Here is a 23,635-nt window from a genome sequence, read left to right as displayed (position 1 = left end):
TTGATCATGGAAATGGAGATTTCTAGTTAGTATGTTGATATGTTTTAAGAGTTAAAACATATTGAACTGGATCGTGTGAGATTCATTATTCTTCTAACGACTGTCAAATGAATAATAAACTCACGACTTATATTTGCACGAACTCTTAATCCTGAGAGAATAATGGACTTGATTATGAGGTGTAGGTTGCTTTTATATATCAGGAGTGAGATCTAGAGTAACGGTCAAAACCTCAGTATGTTGGGCAACCACATTTAGTGTTGATGGAACATATATTCTCAAGATGGAATTCATCGTCTCTTAACGGAGATACAAAATATTCCCTTGAGATAAGTTTAATGAGATTTTTATTCAGAGAGTTAGGTCTAACCACTTTAGTAAGGAGTTACTAAAGTATATATATATTTATGGAATTTGATTTCATAAATATATGATGAATAACTTTAAAGAATTAAACCGGGTACTCAAGGAATTAAGATGTAGTAATCTACAAAGTGACAGTTTTTTTTTTCATGACTTTTTATTACTACAAATATTTTATGAAGGGGTTGCATGTACATTAAAGTCTTGGAATATAATTTATAGATAAGGCCTAGAGTGCAACTATATTTATATAGTGGTATTAAATATAGTTAATGGTAACTTTGGACTTGTTAAGAGTTGACAGAAAAGCTCAAGGCCTATTGGAGCTAGTGTCTTATTGGTCCCTTTTGGTCCCACTCCAAGCCACACACTTAAGCCCAATTGGAAAGGCCCAAAAGGTCAGCCCAATTAGATAATCAGTTAGACACAAAGGGAGAAACATACAGAATTTTCTGTAGAGAATTTTGTAAGAACACTATTGTGAAGTGCTGTAAGTAGTGTTAGACACTTTGACATTTCTCCTTTTGGAACTGATTGGGAGACCACACATCTTGGGCGTTAGTGGAATTAGAGTGAAGATTGAAAGTGTTCCCAAGCGCTTTTGATCTTCGGTTTTGAAATTCACCGCTCCAAGGTACACTCTCTTGTTCTCAAATTCTGAAACTTATATAGTGCATGTTAACTTTTATGAATGAAGTAGATCCGTCATTTTTCCGCTGCGCACATGCATATTTCCATCATATAATACATTCTAGCAGCAGCAATTTAATTGACTAACGTAACTTGTTTTTTTAGCTAGAATTTATTGGTCTTGGCCAATTTTAATAAGACTTGATAAGTGAAACTTCTATATCAGCTTGCATATAACATAATCTTCTAAAAAAAAAGAAGAAAAAAAAAAGAAAAAGAAAAAGAAGCTTACATGGTAGATTTGTTGCCATCTCTAGCTAATTCTGTAGTTTGAATGGTAGCTTAATTTGATGCGAATCATCTCTTTTAAATATTCAACAAAATAAGAAAAATAAACCTAAGATTTCTTTAAATCTCATTTTCTATAGTTTTCAATGCGTTCAATTTAGCGTTTTGTTATTTTGTTAAAAGTGAACAAAAATATAATCATATATATATATATATAGCATGTAGAAGTAAAATTAGAATTCAAATCAAACCCAAATTAATTTTTAATTGTAGTCCTATAAAAAAAAAATTGTAGTCTAAAACAATATTATGAAAATTGTTATCATTACAATTGACCATTCTCGTCTGTAAACACAGGTTACATATTAGTTTATTATAATGGATGTACCTTTAAATTAAGATTAAATGTATTGACATGTGTTATAAATGGACAAATTTTTGCTTGCCATGTGTCACTATTTGTTCTCATCATTCCAAATTGATAAACAATTATGCCACTTGTAATCATCGTGTGAACCCACAAGTTTTGGGATCTGTTTCACAAAAAAAAAAAAAAGTTGTGGGATCCAACTTTTATAATATATATTATAAATAGGTAGATGTTTTATAGATGGACAAATTGTTGCTTGCCATGTGGCACTATTTGTTCTCATCATTCTAAATAGATAAAAATTGTGACAATTATCTTGGTTGTGTGCATCCACAAATTGTGGGATCCAACTTTTATAATACATTATAGATTCTAAATAGAAAAAATATTGTGTCAATTGTCTTCATTGTGTGCATCCACAGGTTGTGAAATCCAACTTTTATAATATATTATAGATTCTAAGTAGATAAAATATTGTGTCAATTGTTTTCATTGTGTGCATCCATAAGTTGTGAAATCAAACTTTTATAATATATTATAGATGAGAATACATTTTGTCCGAAACTGGCATAAAGCAGGTCTTTTATGTTACCAATAATAAAGCGCCACGTTAGCCAATAACTTTAATTTTTTTTTTTTGAAAAAACAAAACGATAGAATTTTATTGCTTAATTCCACGTAAATACAGAAAAGAGAATAGACATGGAAACACTTTCTAGTGTGAGTCACATACCAACCCATGTAGCCAAGCCGCCCGTAGGGCCTAGCTGGGTTTACACACAAAACAAAACAAAAAAATAAGACTAAAAAACTCAAAAGATCAGGAACTGTTCTGAACTTCCATCAGTCTCTGGTATTCTGACAGCAAGGTTAAAGCACCATCAACAATTGCTTTTGGCTGCATCTGCAGTTTTTCAAAATAGAACTTATTACGAGCATTCCAAAGGGCCCATGCGGTGACAGCCTATACCTCAATATCTTCCCGTTGCAGTCTTTCCTGGAGCCCTTTAAGCAGCATAAAAATATCTGTAGCCATATTAGGACATTTTTGTATTCTACCTCTTACCAAAGCCCATGTATTACGGGCAAAAGGGCATTCCCACAGCACGTGGCCAACTGTCTCAAGCTGTTGTTTACAAAATTCACACTGTGAGTCCACTGCTACTTTCCTCCTTTTCCAATTATCCCTGGTTGGTAAGATGTCTGAACACGCCCGCCACAAAAAGTTCCTTACTTTTGGGGGTACATTAATAGTCCAAATGAGCTTCCAGACTTTTTTATTCCACCGAGTATGCGAGCTCTCACCAATTGACTGATGGGCTAACCTTAAAGCCACCTGGTACGCTGACTTGACCGAGAAACTCTGTTCCTTATTTTCCTTCTAGATTACTCTATCCTCCTCTTCCATCCTCGTGAGTGGTAACGCCAAAATTTCTTGACGAGTATCCTCACTAAACAGAGAAGCCACTTTCCCTCGGTCCCACTACCTTGTTTCCTGATTAATGAGCTCATGCACGCACATATCCTCTGATACAACTCCATTTAGCCTCGGGGGGTGAGGAAGCCATTTATGGGACAAAATCTTTATGGTTCTGCCGTTACCAACCTGCCACTTTGACCCAGCCAAGAGAATCTCCTTTGCCGACAAAAGGCTTCGCCACACGTAAGATGGATTGTGTCCCACCTCAGCATCCAAAAACGTTGTGGTTGGGAAATATCTGGCCTTATAGATACAGAAAAACAGAGAGTCCTTTTCCTGAACCAAACTCCAAGCTTGTTTCACGAGTAATGCTAGATTAAAGGCATGCAAATCACGAAACCCCATCCCTCCCATCTTCTTCGGATTACACAGTCTTTTCCAACTCATCCAATGTACTCTCTGTTCATCCCGTAGTTGTCCCCACCAATATCGTGCCAGTAAAGAGTTGATATCTTCACAAATTTGCTTAGGTATATTAAAGATGCTCATCGTATAGGTTGGTACCTCTTGAGCGACCGTTTTAATGAGGATTTCTCTTCCCGCCTTTGAGATAAGCCTCTCCTTCCACCCGGTTACTTTTTTTGCAATTTTCTCCCTCACGCCTTTGAAGGTGCTAGTTTTAGACTTACTAGCAATCATAGGCAGCCCAAGATACTGCTCACAGTCATGGAAAACTTAAGCTCCCAGCATACTTTGTATAGTCTATTTGATGTTGGCTCTCGTGTTTTTGCTAAAAAATAAGGCTGTTTTTCCTCTGTTTATAGCCTGTCCGGAGGCAACTTCATTGGTGTGGAGGAGGTTTAGAAGATTCTGGCATTCCTCAACTTTAGCTTGGCAGAATAATAGACAATTGTTGGCGAAAAGGAGATGAGATACATGGATTCCCCCCCTACAGGATAAAATGCCTGGAATCCTCTGCTATTCCTCGGCTCTCTTTAGCATGGCTGAAAGACCTTCATCGCACAGAAGAAACAAGTAAGGGGACAATGGGTCTCCTTGCTTAATTCCTCTCGTGGGTTTGATAAAGCCCTTGGGTTCACCATTTATGAGAACCGAGTATGAGGTGGAAAGAACTGTCTCCATTGTAAGTGCCACCCATCTCTCATCAAACCCCAATCGAATCATCATCTTCCTTAAGAACTGCCACTCTACACGGTCATATGCCTTGCTAATATCCAATTTTATTGCCATCTGACCATCTTTACCCCTCCGTCTATTCCTCATTCTGTGAAGCAACTCAAAGGCTACAGTAGTATTATCTGTAATAATTCTATCCGGGATGAAGGCACTCTGAGCATCGGAGATCACATGTGGCAGAACCAGCTTCAACCGGTTGGCTAAGACCTTTGAGAGGAGGCGTGAGATCACATTACCCAAACTGATGGGCCGAAAGTCACCTAAATATTTTGGATCATTCTTTTTTGGCACCAAGACAATGTGAGTGTAATTCATTTTTTGTAATAGAAATCCCGAATTAAGGACAGAAAGGATAGCTCTAGTAACATCATGTCCAACTATATACCAAAATTTTTGGAAAAAGAAGGGAGACATACCATCCGGCCCCGGGGCCTTTGAGGGGTGCATTTGAAATAATGCTCTCCGTACCTCCTCGCCCGTATATGGTTCTAATAGTGAGCCATTCATCTCATCTGTGACTCTTTGGTCCACTGCTTCAAGGACTCGGGCAAAATCTCCTTCTTCAGGTTGGCTTGAAGTGAATAAGTTCTAGAAATACTCCACTGCTGCATCTGCAATTCGGCCTTCATCTGTACACCACTCCCCCACTGTATTAAAAACCCCCACAATTTGATTCCTACGCTTTCTTTGGGATGCTCTTTGGTGAAAAAACTTTGTGTTTTTATCACCAGCCGGAAGCCATATTACTCTAGATCTCTGGCGCCATGCCAACTCCTCTTGGTGCAACATATTATTTATTTCAGCCTTCGTTTCTCTTATTTGCTCCAATAGTGATGGATCATTTCTACAAGTAAGCTCTTCCAATACACGATGTTTTTCTTTAAGGGAGGCTTTCATGTTGCCAAAAGCCACCTTTTCCCACTTAAGCAATGCCAACCTTGTATTTTTAATCTTCTGAAATAAACAAAACATTGGGCTACCCACCTCTACTGTTTGCCGCCAAGCTCCCTCAATAATATTTCTACACTCTTGGTGGGACGCCCATTTCTCCTCAAACCTCCTGGGAGCATTCTTTTTCCTATTACCAATATTGTTTGCATGGATTGCCACCATGATCGAGATGTGGTCTGAATAAGATGCAGGAAGATGTACTACCTGGCTTTGTGGGAATAAAATGCACCAATCTCCATTTGCACAGGCTCTATCAATCCTCTCTTGAACAAACTCACCCCCAAGTCTACCATTATTCCACGTGAACTTGCTTCCTTGATATCCCAAGTCAAACAACCCACAGTGGGCTAGTGCATTCCTAAAGGCCAACATGGGTGGGAATGCCTTCTCAACCCGTCCTTGTTTTTCATCAGAGGATAGAATTTCGTTATAGTCTCCTATGCATAGCCAAGGCATCGCCATCCTAGAGTGGAGATGGCGCAACAAGTTCCATGATTTAGGTTTGTGGTACTCCTCCGGGTAACCATAAAATCCAGTGATCCGCCATGGAGCACTTGTGTCTGTCAAAATAATAGCATCGATATGGTGCGGTGAATAGGTTTGTATTGTTAGGATTAGTGCCCTTAAATCCTATTGTATGATCCTATGTATGATATTATGTATGACATTATGTATGACATGATGTATGACTTAATATTGTGATTGATAAAGTTATTTTATTATTATCTAAAATAATGGTAACATGAATATGGGACATTATCATATAGTCCATGAGATGCATTGTATGTGATTTATGTGAAAAGTCATAGAAGATGTAAATCACAAGTTCTTTGTAAACTCAGAATTTATAGTTCGTAGTCGGTGATGAAATTGGGCATTTCATCTGCGAAGACTATAACGTATCAACTAAGATGATTTGTCTTGATCATGGAAGTGGAGACTTCTAGTTGATATGTTGATATGTTTTAAGAGCTAAGACATATTGAACAGGACCGCTGTGAGATTTATTATTCTCCTAACGACTGTCAAATGAATAATAAATCTCACGACTTCTATTTGCATGAACTCTTAATCCTGAGAGAATAATGGACCTGATCATGAGGTGTAGGTTGCTTTGATATATCAGGAGTAAGATCTAAAGTGATGGTCAAAACCTCAGTATGTTGGGCAACCATATTTAGTGTTGATGGAACATATATTCTCAAGATGATATTCATAGTCTCTTAATGGAGATATAAAATATTCCCTTGAGATAAGTTTAATGGGTTCAGTTATTCAGAGAGTTAGGCCTAACCACTTTAGTAAGAAATTACTAAAGTATATATTTATAAAATTGGATTTCATAAATATATAATGAATAACTTTAAAGGATTAAACCGGGTACTCAAGGATAAGATGTAGTAATTTACAAAGTGGCAGTCTACATTTATGACTTTGTGTTACTACGAATATTTTATGAAGGGGTTGCATGTATAACAAAGTCTTGGGATATAATTTATTAATAAGGCCTAGAGTGTAATTATATTTATATAGTAGTATTAAATATAATTAATGGTAACTTTGGACTTGTCAAGAGTTGACGGAAAATGCCAAGGCCCATTGGAGCTAGTGTCTTATTGGTCCCTTTTGGTCCCACTCCAAACCACACACTAAAGCCCAATTGGAAAGGCCTAATAGGCCAACCCAATTAGATAATCAGTTAGTTATAAAGGGAGAAACATACAGAATTTTTTTTAGAAGAAAGAAGAGAAATAAGAAACGGTGTGTGAGAGAGTGTGAGACACACTTTCATTCTCCCTTGAAAACTGATTGAGAGACCACACATCTTGGGCGTAAAGTGGAATTAGAGTGAAGATTAAAAGTGTTCCCAAGTGCTTCTAATCTTTGTTTTGAATTTCTCCACACCATGGTACGCTATCTTGTTCTTAAATTCTGAAATTTACATAGTGCACGTTATCAATCATGAATGAAATAGATCATTTTTTGTTGCTTCCGCTATGTGTTTTGTATGAGATACAAAACAAGAATTTTTCCTTCATGTATATGCAGGTGAATTTCGTCCTTCCAAAGCATTGCTAAACCACCCCGTCTTCCTCCCCAACTTCTGTCACAAGGTACAACCAATCCTCCTTGATAGTGTAACTCCTCCTTCACCTTTCTCATTTCTTTAACCGTCTGCTTAGTCTCCATGAGAAAGATAATTTTGGGTCTCTTTTCTCTCACCACATGAAAGAGTACATTAACTGCACGTTGGTTCCCAAGCCCCCAGCAGTTCCAACTTATAACATTCATTGTGATCGGCGGGGCTGAAAATCAGCCTCCGCTGTTGGATTAGTTGTTGAACTCTTGACCTCCAGCCTAGCCCTCTTGCACTCTGTATTTTCAGGAGCTTCATTATCTTCCCAAGCTCTACTCTCTCGTTTATGCCTTATCTTTTTTTCCACTCCATACGTACCCACCATTTTGGCCTTCTCACTTTTACGTAGCCCTTTCTTAGTTGTTACTATTTTTTTCTGACATTGGGGGTTGGTTGGTTGCATGTATAGCACCTCATCACGTGGTGAGACACGTGGCCAACATGTACTCTGATTACTTTTAACGTGTGCTTCTGCTAGGAAAGTAGTAGAGGAAGTGTTGTATTCAATAGGAACACTATAGAGGTCATTACCTTGATTTTCGGTTTCAAAGATATCTGCATTCATTCCATATATATCTTCTTCCTTACTTGTAGAGTCAATCAACACTAAATGCGAATCTGTTACGGATTGATTTTCTTCCCCCACAGGTGGGCTTTTTATTCCTTCTTCATTAATCCCGGATTTTTCGGCTGCCTTATAAATGACCAATGCTCCTAAGTTTGAATTTGGTTTTGTCGCCGCTGGTGGTGGGCCTTCTCCTTGATCAGACCTATCAGCCCTTCCGTGTCTCTATGGAACACCCTGTGGACGTCTCCTCATGTTCCCTTGACTACCCCTATAACCCGCTTTCATCCATTCACCATAAGGATTCTCGTCTTCCCCTGTCTCCAAGAGAACCTTACAAAATTTTTCCTCATGGCCCAACATACCACACCGGAAACACAATCCAACCAGTCTCTCATATTTAAAGGCCACCAATGATTTATCTCCCTCCGGGCTAATCACCGAACTGCCTCGGCGAAGTGGCTTGTTTAATGGGAGTTCAATCCGAACTCTAAGAAATTTGGCTTGGTCAGCCGTAATAGCTTTTGAATCCACTGCCACCACACGGCCTAAGCCACTCCCAATATCTCTCCCTGCTTCCTCGTTAATGAGATCGAATGGCAGACCCCATACTTGCACCCATATAGGAACTGTGGTGAAAGTTACTGATCTCGGCGTCATCCCATTCTCCAATCGTCTGAACACCAAAAGCTGATTTTCAAAACTCCATGGGCCGTTGTCCAGGACCCATTTAATCTGGCTCTCAATGGAGAATTTAAACTGGTATAATCCCTCACCGATGTCCATTATTCTCAGGTCATTCCCCATCTTCCAAACTGAACGCAGCACATTCTTCGCCACCCTTTGATTAAAGGGTCTAGATGACAGGAACTTGCCAATAAGACTAAGCGACCACTCCTCCAGTATTTTCTCTCTCTGCATGGATCGGACTGTTATTTCCTCTCCTTCCTCCATCGTGAGTTTTAGGTTCTGTAACCTTTCTATAAAATCAGAATTCATAGCCTTACCGACTATAGGAATAGTAGGTAAGGCGAAGAAAAGACTATTACTGCTGTCCTAAAGGAGGAGTGATATAAAATGGCTCACCCGAAGTGAGAAGAAGAACTCCTACTCAGAGGAGAATTTTCAATAGGGTTATAATTCAATTTCTAAACATATATAGATATGGATATATGATTTTGTAGCAAGTTTTAAAGGTATTCTGCCAATAACATTAAATTTAATACACCTTATTACACACGATTTGTTCCCAAACTCAAACATGTTCTTCTCTTTAATCCCTCTCATCTCTGTTTCTCTCTCCCTCTCATCAAAACCCAATGTCTGTCTTCTCCTTACACCCACACCACCTCTGATCTGCCATCACCCAACGATGATGCTCAAACAACCGGCTGTGCATTTCAACCACCCACCTCTATTTATTAGATCAAGTAAAATTTTGATATCCTTTCTTTAATTGAATTTTTTCCCCTTCCTTGCTAAGATCTCTGGTAATTGTAGTTGGGTATGGGCCTTTCTCATTTTGATTCCTCTCTCCAATATCTTTTTTTTTTTGGCTAAAACCCTTTAGGTCTTGTTTTGTTTCAGTTTTGATCCTTTTGATAATTGGGTTTTATTATGGACAATAAAACTTGATAATTTTTCTTGGGTATGGCCGAATGTGGTGTGATTGAAGGGAAAGTGTCCTACAGTGGTTGTAGATCTTTGTGAAGGAAAAAATCTGGTTTTGTATCTCATACAAAACACACAGCGGAAGTAACAAACAAAGATCTATTTCATTCATAATTGATAACGTGCACAATGTAAATTTCAGAATTTAAGAACAAGATAACGTACCTTGGTGTGGAGAAATTCAAAACAAAGATTAGAAGCACTTGGGAACACTTTTAATCTTCACTCCAATTCCACTTTACGCCCAAGATGTGTGGTCTCTCAATCAGTGTCTCACACTCTCTCACACACTGTTTCTTTTTCTTTTCTAATCTCTTTTGATATAAATTTTGTATGTTTCTCCCTTTATAACTAACTGATTATCTAATTGGGTTGGCCTATTGGACCTTTTCAATTGGGCTTTAGTGTGTGGCTTGAAGTAGGACCAAAATGGACCAATAAGACACTAGCTCCAATGGGCCTTGGGCGTTTTCGTCAACTCTTGACAAGTCCAAAGTTACCATTAATTATATTTAATACCACTATATAAATATAATTGCACTCTAGGCCTTATTAATAAATTATATCCCAAGACTTTATTATACACGTAACCCCTTCATAAAATATTCGTAGTAACACAAAGTCATAAATGTAGACTGCCACTTTGTAAATTACTACATCTTATCCTTGAGTACCTGGTTTAATTCTTTAAAGTTATTCATTATATATTTATGAAATCCAATTTCATAAATATATACTTTAGTAATTTCTTACTAAAGTGGTTAGGCCTAACTCTCTGAATAACTGAAACCATTAAACTTATTTCAAGGGAATATTTTATATCTCCATCAAGAGACTATGAATTCCATCTTGAGAATATATATTCCATCAACACTAAATGTGGCTGCCCAACATACTGAGGTTTTGACCGTCACTTCAGATCTCACTCCTGATATATCAAAGTAACCTACACTTCATGATCAGGTCCATTATTCTCTCAGGATTAAGAGTTTATGCAAATAGAAGTCGTGAGATTTATTATTCATTTGACAGTCATTAGAAGAATAATAAATCTCACAGTGGTCCTGTTCAATATGTCTTAACTCTTAAAACATATCAACATATCAACTAGAAGTCTTCACTTCCATGATCAAGACAAATCATCTTAGTTGACACGTTATAGTCTTCGCAGATGAAATGCCCAATTTCATCATCGACTACGAACTATAAATTCTGAGTTTACAAAGAACTTGTGATTTACATCTTCTGTGACTTTTCACATAAATCACATACAATGCATCTCATGGACTATATGATAATGTCCCATATTCATGTTACCATTATTTTAGATAATAATAAAATAACTTTATCAAACACAATATTAAGTCATACATCATGTCATACATAATATCATACATAGCATCATACAATAGGATCTAAGGGCACAAATCCTAACAATCTCCCACTTGCACTAAAGACTATTGTGCACTAATCTAACTCCCATTCCCTCCAAATGTGACTCGAAAATCCTTTGAGGCAAGGCTTTGGTAAAGGGATTTGCTAGATTATTTGCACTTTCAATCTTTGCTACCACAACATCTCCACGAGCAATAATGTCTCGAATGATGTGGTACTTCCTCTCAATGTGCTTTCCTTTCTTGTGATTCCTTGGATCTTTGGATTGTGCAACCGCTCCACTATTGTCACAAAACAATGTGATGGGAACTTGCTCCATTCTCACAACACCAAGATTAGAAAGGAATTTCTTGAGCCAAACAGCCTCCTTTGCTGCTTCACAAGCAGCAACGTACTCGGCTTCCATGGTGGAGTCCGCAATACAAGATTGCTTAACGCTCCTCCAACTTATGGCTCCACCTCCCAAGGTGAAAACACATCCTGAAGTGGATTTTCTGAAATCTAGATCTGACGAAAGTCTGAATCTGTATAACCAATGGGAATCAAATCCTCACTATGGTAAACAAGCATATAATCTCTCGTTCTCCTAAGATACTTGAGAATATGCTTTACAGCTTGCCAATGTTTTGGTCCTGGATTTGATTGATATCGGTTGACCATGCCAACTGAATAACAAATATTTGGTCTAGTACAAAGCATGGCATACATGAGACTTCCCACTACAGAAGCATAAGGAACTTGTCTCATCATATTTTCTTCCTCTTGAGTCTTAGGTCTTTGGTCATCAGACAGAGGAACTCCATGTCTAAAAGGAAGTAATCCTTTTTTGGAGTTTTGCATGCTAAACGGTTCTAAGACCTTATCTATATATCTAGCTTGTGATAAGCCTGACATCTTATTCTTACGATCTCGCCAAAGCTTGATCCCTAGAATAAAGTTAGCCTCACCCAAGTCCTTCATATCAAATTGGCTTAACAACCAAACTTTAACCGATGACATTACCCCTACATCATTCCCAATGAGTAGAATATCATCAACATAAAGCACCAGGAACATTACTACTTTGTCTCGATGCCTTTTGTACACACATGGTTCATCAAGATTTTGTTTGAAACCAAATGACTTGATTGCTTGATCAAATCTGATGTTCCATGACCTAGATGCTTGTTTAAGTCCATAAATGGACCTATTCAACTTGCATACCATATGCTCTTGGTTCTTCGCTATGAAACCTTCTGGTTGCAACATGTATATTTCTTCTTCAAGATTGCCATTAAGAAATGCAGTCTTGACATCCATTTGTCAAATCTCATAATCATAATGAGCAGCAATAGATAAGAGAATTCTGATAAATTTAAGCATGGCTACTGGCGAAAAAGTTTCATCATAATCAATACCTTCTTTTTGTGTATATCCTTTCGCCACTAGTCTTGCTTTAAAGATTTCAACCTTTCCATCTATCCCTCTCTTCCTCTTGTAAACCCATTTGCAACCAACATGTTTAATGCCATTAGGCGCCTTTACAAGATCCCATACATGATTTGAATTCATAGAATCCAATTAAGATTTCATAGCTTGGACCCAATGATGTGCATCTATATCATTTATTGCTTCATCATAAGTGTAAGGATCCAATTCAGCCTCTTCTGAGATAGCCTCATAAGTTTCTCCCAAACCTATGAATCTTATAGGAGGCTGAACAATTCTCCCACTACGACGAGGCACCTGTGTACTAGACATCTCATGAGTAGTATCTTGTGGTGTATCTAATACAGCCACATCATCCCTAGTTTCATCCATTGGTTTTTCAACTACAGGTTCATTCATTTCAGCCAAGATAACTCTACTTCTCGAAGTAAAATTATTCATATAGTCATTTTCCAAGAATTTGGCATTTGTGCTAACAAACACTTTATTATCCTTATGACTATAGAATAAACCTCCAACTGTTCCTTTTGGATACCCTACAAAAAATACCACTTCCGTTTTAGACTGTAACTTGTCAGACTTTCCTTTCAACACATGTGCTGGACAACCCCAAATGTGGAGATGTCTCATACTAGGCTTACGCCCATTCCACAACTCTACAGGTGTTTTAGGAATAGACTTCGAAGGTACTAAATTCAGAAGATACATTGCAGTATTTAAGGCATATCCCCAAAAAGAAATTAGTAGAGTCGAATAATTCAACATGGACCTAACCATATCTAAAAGAGTCCTATTCCTTCTTTCTGCTACACCATTTTGTTGTGGAGTTCCAGATGCAGTCAACTGGGATATAATCCCATTTTTAGTCAAGTAATCCTTAAAATCACCAAAAAAGTATTCGCCACCTCGATCCGATCGAATGGCCTTTATGTGTTTACCCAATTGATTTTCAACTTCAGCCCTAAACTCTTTGAACTTTTCAAAGGCTTCGGACTTCCGTTTCATTAGGTACACATAACCAAATCTAGAGTAATCATCAGTAAAAGTAATGAAATACTCATAGCCACCTCTTGTTTGGATTGACATAGGACCACATACATCTGAATGTACTAGTTCTAGCAAATCTTGTGCTCTTCTAACTTTTGCATTAAAAGGTCGTTTGGTCATCTTACCTTCCAAACAAGATTCGCAAACTGGAAAACCATCAAAGTCCATGGGCTGTAAAAGTCCATCTTTGATTAGTTTTTGAATCCTACTTGAATTAATATGACCTAAACGCAAATGCCATAGATATGCATCACTAGTAGAAGGAAACCTTAATGATTTCACATGAGAGTTACTATCTAATTTAGAATTGTATAATTCATGCTTATCAGGAGTTAAAATAGAAAGACCATCCACAATATTGCCAGAACAGATAAACACTTTATCCTTCTTTATTACAACATTGTCTTTCAGGATAACACAATACCCATGTTTACCTAAGTAAGTTGCAGAAATTAAATTCCTACGAACATTAGGTACATACAAACAGTCTTCCAATATTAAAACTCTAGACTTAAAACACAAATTAAACACTCCAACAGCTTCAACCGGAATCTTGCTCCCATCAGCCAAAGTAAGAAATAGTTCTCCCTCATTCAACTTTCTGGTCTCCTAGAACCCCTGCAAAGAATTGCAGATATGATTAGTACAACCTGAATCCACACACCAGGAATTTGTTGGATTCTGTACCAAACATATTTCAAGAAGAAATGAACTTTTTATACCTTTATTCTTGGCAGCCTTGTATGTTGGACAATTCCTCTTCCAATGTCCTTTCTCACCACAATGGAAACACTTTCCTTTGGTTTTCTTTCCTTTGTTGGCAACTCCTAAGGCAATTTGTTTACCATCTTTCTTAGTGAAGTCCTTCTTCTTCTTCTTCTTACCCTTGCCTTTCGACTTAGATTGAGAAGTAGAAGCTTCACCCACATTGGCCTCAACACTAGAAGTACCAAGGATGTCTTCCGCCGCCACTAACTCATTCATTAATTCAGAGAAAGAATAAATCTTTTTGTTCATATTATAATTGAGTCTGAATTCCTTGAATGATTCTGGTAGTGACTGGAGTATCATATCCACTTGGGATTCTCCATCAATGTCGGCACCTAAAACTTCTAATGTGTTCAGATTAGCAATCATCCTAAGACAATGCTCCCTCACTGAACTTCCTGCAGCCATTTTGGTATTATAAATTTGCCTCATGGTTTCTTGCCTTACAGAACGGCCTTGCTCACCAAACATCTCCTTCAGACTATGCATTATGTCCGAAGCAAGTTCTACATCCTGCATTTAATACTGTAGAACATTTGAGATAGATGCTAGGATGTAGCACTTGGCCATCTCATTAGATTTCTGCCAACGATCATACCGTTGTTTTTCCTCAAGAGGAGCATCTAATGAAGGAAAGTTAGGACATGGTTGAGTAAGCACATATTTGTGCTCTTTAGCAGTAAGAACAATGTCCAAATTTCTTTTTCAGTCAACATAGTTGGATCCAGTCAGTTTATTTTGGTTAAGAATAGAAACAAGTGGGCTAAATGATGCCATGATAAAATCTGAAAATAATAAACATGAATATAATAAGTAAATTGGACATTATCAATTTAGCATAAAAACATATAATATGGAACCTTAATAAAACCATAAAATAATATATGCAAAGACAACACAATCTCATATTTAATATCCCTCAGCATAGAGTGAACATAAAATACTATGATTGATTGAGAACTATTCTCATTATTAGTGCTATCATGATAACTCTTATCAAACACTAATAATATGCCGTTTTATATTTAGCCTCTAAATAATAATAATAAGAACTCAGCATAGAGGATACTATAATACTTAGTCTAGTGTATATCATTGTCTAGAATCATGTGTAATCACATTTCATCCCTTTAACAGGCTTATTTTGTAGTACCATGATAAAACACCCTCCGCATGAAATGCAAAGCTCGAAGCTAAGACAAGGTGTTTATCAAACCACTATAAACCAAGAAATTCAATCTTGTAGGACCATGAAATAAATACTCTCCGCATGGAATGCTAAGCTCGAGGTAAAGACAAAGTATCTATTTCACACTACTATGAACCAACAATGGAGGTCGTGAGATCCAACCCTTGTATCTCTCTCCCACTAGATATTTTAAATTAAAGGTTTTTAAGGTCAAGAACTAGAGTAATGCTAGACACGTTGAAAAATAATCCTAATCTAATTAGGAATAAATTTCATTAAACTAGCATTAACATATATAAATATATATAACGTAATAAAAATCTTTATTATATATAAAAATTCATATTATATTATATTATATATAATATACAAATTAATATATATAATATATAATTATTACATTATATATATATATATATATTTATATTTATATTTATATATGCCATTGAATTGTCTTATTATATGTCACGGTGGGCCATCAAGGAATTGTACTCCAAGACAATTCATAAAGTAGGCTTTGTCTCATGCAAAATGGCCAATCCGTATGCATTGTATATAAACCAAGGCACATATCATGCAATAAAGGACAAAACATGCAATTAAGACAAAGTAAAAAATGCACCAATGTTCTTCACATGCAATTTGTATAAACTATTAGCCTTGAAAAACTAATATACAAACCATGCAAGCCATATACAAGCCATGCAATTAAAAGACCAAGCCATGCAATCCATTCAAGAGGTGCAAAGAAATTTAAAAAAAAAATCCATGCCGTGAATGAAATGGTAGTTATTTTTTTAAATAACTACCATCCATTTCAATAACCACCTACCCATACGTATGGAACATGGATAGAATGTAAAAAGTGGTTATCATTTTGAATGTGCCCATACATATTTCAATGGCTATAAAGCATTAACATTCAATCATATTCTTCCATTAATGGTTATAGAATCAATGACCAATCCGTGCACATGCAGAACAATACATCACATATATTTATCAATGCACACAAAATTTATGGAACAATATCTTTATGCAGAAATTTGAAAAACACGACGATAACAGTTTTCTTAAATTCTAAAATTCAATCACACGCTATACAATCATGATATGAAAACCTGGCTCTGATACCAATTGAAGGAAAAAATCTGGTTTTGTATCTCATACAAAACACACAGCGGAAGCAACAAACAATGATCTATTTCATTCATGATTGATAACGTGCACAATGTAAATTTCAGAATTTAAGAACAAGATAGCGTACCTTGGTGTGGAGAAATTCAAAACAAAGATTAGAAGCACTTGGGAACACTTTTAATCTTCACTCCAATTCCACTTTACGCCCAAGATGTGTAGTCTCTCAATCAGTTTTTCAAAGGGAGAATGAAAGTGTGTCTCACACTCTCACACACACCGTTTCTTTTTCTTTTCTAATCTCTTCTGATAAAATTTATGTATGTTTCTCTCTTTATAACTAACTGATTATCTAATTGGGTTGGCCTATTGGACCTTTCCAATTGAGCTTTAGTGTGTGGCTTGAAGTTGGACCAAAAGGGACTAATAAGACACTAGCTCCAATGGGCCTTGGGCTTTTCCGCCAACTCTTGACAAGTCCAAAGTTACCATTAATTATATTTAATACCACTATATAAATATAATTGCACTCTAGGCCTTATTAATAAATTATATCCCAAGACTTTATTATACACGTAACTCCTTCATAAAATATTCGTAGTAACACAAAGTCATAAATGTAGACTGCCACTTTGTAAATTACTACATCTTATCTTTGAGTACCCGGTTTAATTCTTTAAAGTTATTCATTATATATTTATGAAATCCAATTTCATAAATATATACTTTAGTAATTTCTTACTAAAGTGGTTAGGCCTAACTCTCTGAATAACTGAAACCATTAAACTTATCTCAAGGGAATGTTTTATATCTCCATCAAGAGACTATGAATTCCATCTTGAGAATATATGTTCCATCAACACTAAATGTGGCTGCTCAACATACTGAGGTTTTGACCGTCACTTCAGATCTCACTCCTGATATATCAAAGCAACCTACACTTCATGATCAGGTCCATTATTCTCTCAGGATTAAGAGTTTATGCAAATAGAAGTTGTGAGATTTATTATTCATTTGACAGTCATTAGGAGAATAATAAATCTCACAGTGGTCCTGTTCAATATGTCTTAACTCTTAAAACATATCAACATATCAACTAGAAGTCTTCACTTCCATGATCAAGACAAATCATCTTAGTTGACACGTTATAGTCTTCGCAGATGAAATGCCCAATTTCATCACCGACTACGAACTATAAATTCTAAGTTTACAAAGAACTTGTAATTTACATCTTCTGTGACTTTTCACATAAATCACATACAATGCATCTCATGAACTATATGATAATGTCTCATATTCATGTTACCATTATTTTAGATAATAATAAAATAACTTTATCAAACACAATATTAAGTCATACATAATGTCATACATAATATCATACATAGCATCATACAATAGGATCTAAGGGCACAAATCCTAACACTTTGAATTTTAATTCAATATGATTACTTACATAGATTAATTGAATACTCAAGTCCATGGCATAATGTGTAGGAGATGACTGTTTATTAACATAGATTATGCACAATTTTATGCTTGCTTGAATTAAATATGATTTTTTTTTTTTTTTTTGAGTTGGTACTTTGGATATAACAATATGAGTATGATTTTGTCTTCTTTTCTTCACTCACCACAATACCCAAGGCCTGTAACACAAAACAAGAAATCACAGTATATATCAATTGCTATGAATTTATAGTGATAGTACATGACAGTAATATCTTTCCAAAAGCAATGAAGCAAGTAGGACTAATTGAGTTCTGCAGCAGCTTTAAGGAAATAAAATCTTTGTTCAATTTCTTGTATTTTAGGAGGCATAACTATTTTTTCTCACTAAAAAGACCATTAGAAGTCACTGTCATTGATATCAAATTCTCTCATTAGTCAAATATAGTTGCTCAATTTGGCTTTTTTTACTTTATATTTTGGGTAAATTACAAAGTTGGTCCTTATCCTTTACATCATATTTTAATTTAGTCCCTAACCTTTTAATTTGGTCAATTTAGTCCCTAACCTTTTCTGTGCTGTGTTAATTTAGTCTCTGCCGTTATCTTTTGGATGGAAAAAGTTGATGTGTCAAACGGAACAATAAAAAATTATTTTTTGCCTCAATTAAATCAACATCACAACGTTTGTCTACTAAAAAAAAAAAAACACAACCTTTGAACAGATTGGCCAGGACATGTGCACAAAGATTCATAGATTGGCTTAGGCATGAGTTCCTATAAATGGTTGTAAATTGATAAACGCAACAGGGAGCACCAATAGGACAAAAACAAGAAATCAAGGAAAGGAAAAAAAAAATTGCATATGGCGTTAAATTCAACAGAGAACTTGCATTAGGCATTCAAATTAGTCATGCCTTCCAAAGATAGTTGTCGAACTTTTATATAAAATTTGATTAGCATATAACTTAAAAATAAAAGATTTTGTCAATGTTCTAAAATTTGGAATTTATTCTTAATAATTTTGTTTGGCTATACCCAACAACCCCAATTTTCAAACCCAAGAAAAATTATCAAGATTTACAGTCCATAATAAAACCCAGTTATCAAAAGGATCAAAACTGAAACAAAATAAGACTTGAAGGGTTTCAGGAAAAAAAAAAAGACATCAGAGAGAGAAATCGAAATGAGAGAGGCCCATACCCTACTACAATTACTAGATATCTATAGCAAGGAAAGGGAAAAATTCAATTAAAGAAAGGGATATTAAAATTTTACCTAATCTAATAAACAAAGGTGGGTGGCTGAAATGCACAGCCGGTTGTTGGAGCATCATCGTTGGGTGATGGCAGATCGGAGGTGGTGTGAGTGCAGGAGAAGACCGTCCCTAGGTTTTGATGAGAGGGAGAGAGAAACAGAGATGAAAGGGATCAGAGAGAAGGACGTGTTTGAGTTTGGGAACAAATTTGGGATATTATGTGGGTTATATTCGTGTGTAATAAGGTGTATTACATTTACCCTTTTTTCTCTCCGTACTCCTATAGTACTCTCTCCCCTCTCTCCATCCCTATAACGCCACTCCCCTGATTTTTTTTTCCTCCATTTTGTCCCAAATTGCAGGCCCTCTCTTCCCCTCTTCATTGGTTTCATCGGTTTAAGTCTTTCCTCCACCTTTCTAATGGAGCTCTCAAACCTCGCATGTCGCTCGAAAACACTCTCATGTGAAGATCTCAGATTAGAGCTCCCTCCCAGCCAAGAACTCGCACCAAACCTCACTCTTCTAGCTAAGCTCATATCTTTAAAACCCATTGGTCTCAACTACATCAAAGATATCACCTCCAAAGCTTGGAAACCAGTCTATCCCATGGAGGTGAAGCGCATTGACAAATACATTTTCATGTTCTCCTTCCAACATGAAGTCGATGAACATAAAGTTTTCCAACAACGGCCATGGTCTTGTAGAGGAGGACACCTGGTTCTAAAAATTTGGAATCCAGATATCACTTGGCAAGAAGTAGATTTCACCACCTCAGCTTTCTGGGTTCAAGTCCATGGTCCTTGAACCTTATAGAGAACAGAGGACAACCTAAAAAAGAGCAGTGCCTAAATAGGAAAGGTTTTAGATGTGGATCTCATAGGGGATTCTGGAGGTGCCTGGAAGAGGTTCTTGCGTGTTTAAATAGAGATCCCAATCGACAAGCCCCTTCCCCCTCGTTTCTTTCTACCCCGTCCCAACAATACCGACTCTTGGATTGGGCTAAAATACAAGAAGCTAGCTAACATTTGCTACAAATGTGGAATCATCGGTCATAAGGAGGAGACTTGTGAAGGTAATCCTTTCTTGCTCTGTAATCCCAATGGCATTCGCTTTAAAGTTGCTGGGCATTGCTTAAGACCAGGAAACAATGCTACACCTTTCGAAGATATACTTAGTAGCAACGCCCCTCCACCACTGAGACCGTCAAAAACAGCCACACCTGCCAACTCTAATCCACCGCCACCATCTTCATTGGCTCCAACGGATAAGACTCCAGTACCACCCCCTCAACCTACCAAGGGACCACCAATAGTACATAGCTATGCACCTCACTCCAATGGTAATACATGGCAATCATTTGGGTGTCCAAGTGCCCTGAGGAAAGCAAGTGATATTACTTCAAAGAATAATTCCAATTTAGCTGAGCTAGATACACGCCCTTATCCCCTCCCCTTTCCCTATCTGAGTCACTCAACCATGTTGGCCCACCTAATAATAATCCACCTCAAATCTTTAAAAACCTCATTAGATTAATCCCTGTTCAAGTCAGCCTAAACTCTCATGACCAAGAAGCATCACAACCAACCCAGTTGCCCGCTGATCCAAATCCCAATCCAAACACAGCTTTTGCCCAAGCCGAAAACCCAAACCCAACCCAATCTCTCGCTAATCCAAAGCCCAACCCCAACACAACTATAGCCCAACCCAAAAACACCCACATCCACACAAACATCTCTGACGCCATAAACAACTTTACCATCCCCCAACACATAACATCCACAACTCCAGAATCCTCATTATCTCCACATCTTAACTACAGCCACACAAGAGACAACCTACCTTCACCCAATCACTTGAAAAGGAAAATCTCCAATGAAGAGCTGGAGTGTTTTGTGAAGCGGCTCAGGAAAATTGATTCGGGGCCGAAACCACTGTTCTTTGACCCCAACACAGTGACACTCATCCCTTAATGATGATGCCGAAAATATCACCAGTGAGTTGCAAGCGCTCTTCAAACGAAAGCAACACCTGTAAAAAGAAAAATAAAAGACCTAAAAGAGAGCACCGGTGTGGTGCCAGCCAAAAACCCTCCGAAGGTCAAGTTAGAATCTTGTTTCTTTAACCCTAGAGTGCCGGAGTTAAGAATAGTGTGCGTACCTTCATACTTAGGGTTTCTGAGGTATTTATATTGAGTGAAATCACCTTTCTTTTAGGATACAACTTCCTTCTCAAGTTTATTTCCATATAGGAGTCTTCTCAAACGTGTGCCGCAAGAAGTCCAAGTGCGCACGTTTGCGTGGGGATAACGTAAAAGTTCATCTGAAGCATATCAAATCACATGCCACCTGGAACCTACAATTAATACATACATGACGGGTACTCAGCAAAAAGTAACCGTCATAGTCGCGTCCCTTCAAGCCCTATCCGTCTTCATGAGCTCCGTCCCTTCAAGTTTCATGGGAATATCCATCTTCCATTTTTTATCCCCTTCACTTAATAAGGTCTCGAGCAATTCATCCTAAAGGAAGGACAAAAATTTGAGGATGAGGCTTATAACAGGAAGGTATTCACACAACTCTTCTCTCAATCTATTAATTCCACTACTGATGCATCTTTTTCTTCTCCTATTTTGGCTGAGGAGGCGGGCCTTATCATGCCCCCACCTTCTCCATGAAGATCCTAGGTTGGAACTGTTGCGGCATTTGCAATGCCTCGAAAGTTCGAGCCTTAAAGGCTCAAATAAATGGGTCCAAGCCCGATTTAATTTTCTTGTTCGAAACCAAAGCATTGAATAAAAGAATGGAGTTTGTTAAAAAATCTATTAAGTTTGACCATATTTTAGTCGTGGAAGCAAATAGAAAAGCAGGTGGTCTCTACATTATGTGGAAAGAGGAGCTATCCATTAGAGAGGTCGAATTCAGTAAAGACCTCATGGCTGTTATGGTGTCTAATTCTGCTTGTGACTAGCTCTTTGTTGGTTTTTAGGGCCCTCCCTATTTCTCCAAAAGGAAAAAACCTTGGGAAAATCTCATTGCGCTGCTAGAATCCCATCAAGGTCCCTGGGTCTGCTTGGGGGACTTCAACCTTGTCCTCAATGAGGACGAAACCATAGGCTCCAAAAGAGGAAGTTCTTCAGCCTCTAACTATCTCAAAGAGCTCATGTTCGAATTTGGAGCCATCGACCTCGGATTCACCGGTAGCAAATTCACATGGGCGAAGGGTAAATGGGGGAATACATCTATCAAAAGAAGGCTAGACAGAGGCATTGCCAATATTTCTTGGAGGTTGGCTTACCCAAGGGCATCCATTACCCACCTCAAAGCTATTAGCTCAAACCATGCCCTTATCCTCCTTGAGACAAATCCTCAATCCAGCTTTGCTCATCGCCCCTTCTGCTTTGAAGCGACATGGCTCAGAGACAACCGCTGCATCCTTGTCATCGAGGATGCTTGGAAGGATAATGTCAAGGGCTTAGATTTTACGAAACTTTACAAAAAACAAGCCTCTACCAGGGATGCTTTGCAAAAATGGAATAAAGAAGTTTTCGGCAAATGCCAAGACAGAATCAACTCCCTACTTCAAAAGATCAAGGAAATCCTGGACAAACCTCCTTTAGAGGATGTGGCTAATCTTGAGTCCTCCTTACAATCTGAACTCTCCAAATGGCTGCTAAGAAGTGAAGTATTGTGGCGCCAAAAATCCAGGGAATTGTGGTTAAAGCTTGGTGAAAAAAACACAAAGTTTTTCCATCTCTCAACTATCATTAGAAGGAAATGCAATAACATAGATGCTATCAAAGTTGAAGACGGCTTATGGATATCTGATTCAAGCTCCATCAGAAGTCACTTCTTTGAATATTTCAAAAATCTTTTCAAGGAAGAGGAAGCTAATGTCCCTCCACACCTTGATCATCTAATCCTTCCAAGCATCACTGAAGATGAGAGCGTTGAGCTTTGCCGCACTCCAACGCCTGAGGAAATCAAATCAACCCTTTTTAGCATGTCTGATCTAAAGGCACCAGGCCCTGATGGTTTCCCTGTGATCTTCTATATGCATCTCTGGACCACTGTTGGGAACGACGTCATCAGAGCTGTCACATCTTTCTTCCAATTAGGGTCCATGCCCAAAGAGGTAAACAGTTCTTTAATTGTTCTTATCCCCAAAATTTCTAATCCCACTTCTTCTCAACATTTCAGACCTATCAACCTCTGTAACGTCATCTACAAGATCATCTCCAAGCTCCTTGTGGCCAAGCTTAGACCCTTACTTGACAAAATTATTTCTCCAGCCCAATCAGCTTTTATTCCCAATAGATGGATTGTAGAGAATCAGGTCATTGTCCAAGAGATCCTCCACAGTTTTAAGACTCGAAA

General features: G+C 37.4%; 1 protein-coding gene across 1 annotated transcript; it reads right to left on the bottom strand.

The window, feature by feature from the left end:
- Positions 1-4,856: 4,856 nt before the first annotated feature.
- On the bottom strand, positions 4,857-5,681 carry LOC142632650 (uncharacterized). The gene has a single exon (XM_075807018.1). The coding sequence runs from the start codon at positions 5,679-5,681 to the stop codon at positions 4,857-4,859; it is 825 nt and encodes a 274-aa protein (XP_075663133.1).
- Between the last annotated feature and the right edge of the window lie 17,954 nt (positions 5,682-23,635).

This window comes from Castanea sativa, chromosome 4 (genome assembly GCF_040712315.1).
Source record: "Castanea sativa cultivar Marrone di Chiusa Pesio chromosome 4, ASM4071231v1".
Lineage (NCBI taxonomy): Eukaryota > Viridiplantae > Streptophyta > Magnoliopsida > Fagales > Fagaceae > Castanea > Castanea sativa.
Note: the sequence above shows the minus strand (reverse complement) of the source record. Positions and strands in the feature narration are given on the sequence as shown.

What these genes read in the sequence shown, in the direction of transcription:
- LOC142632650 (XM_075807018.1), bottom strand. Translation starts at nt 5,681, where the DNA reads ATGGCGATGCCTTGGCTATGCATAGGAGACTATAACGAAATTCTATCC.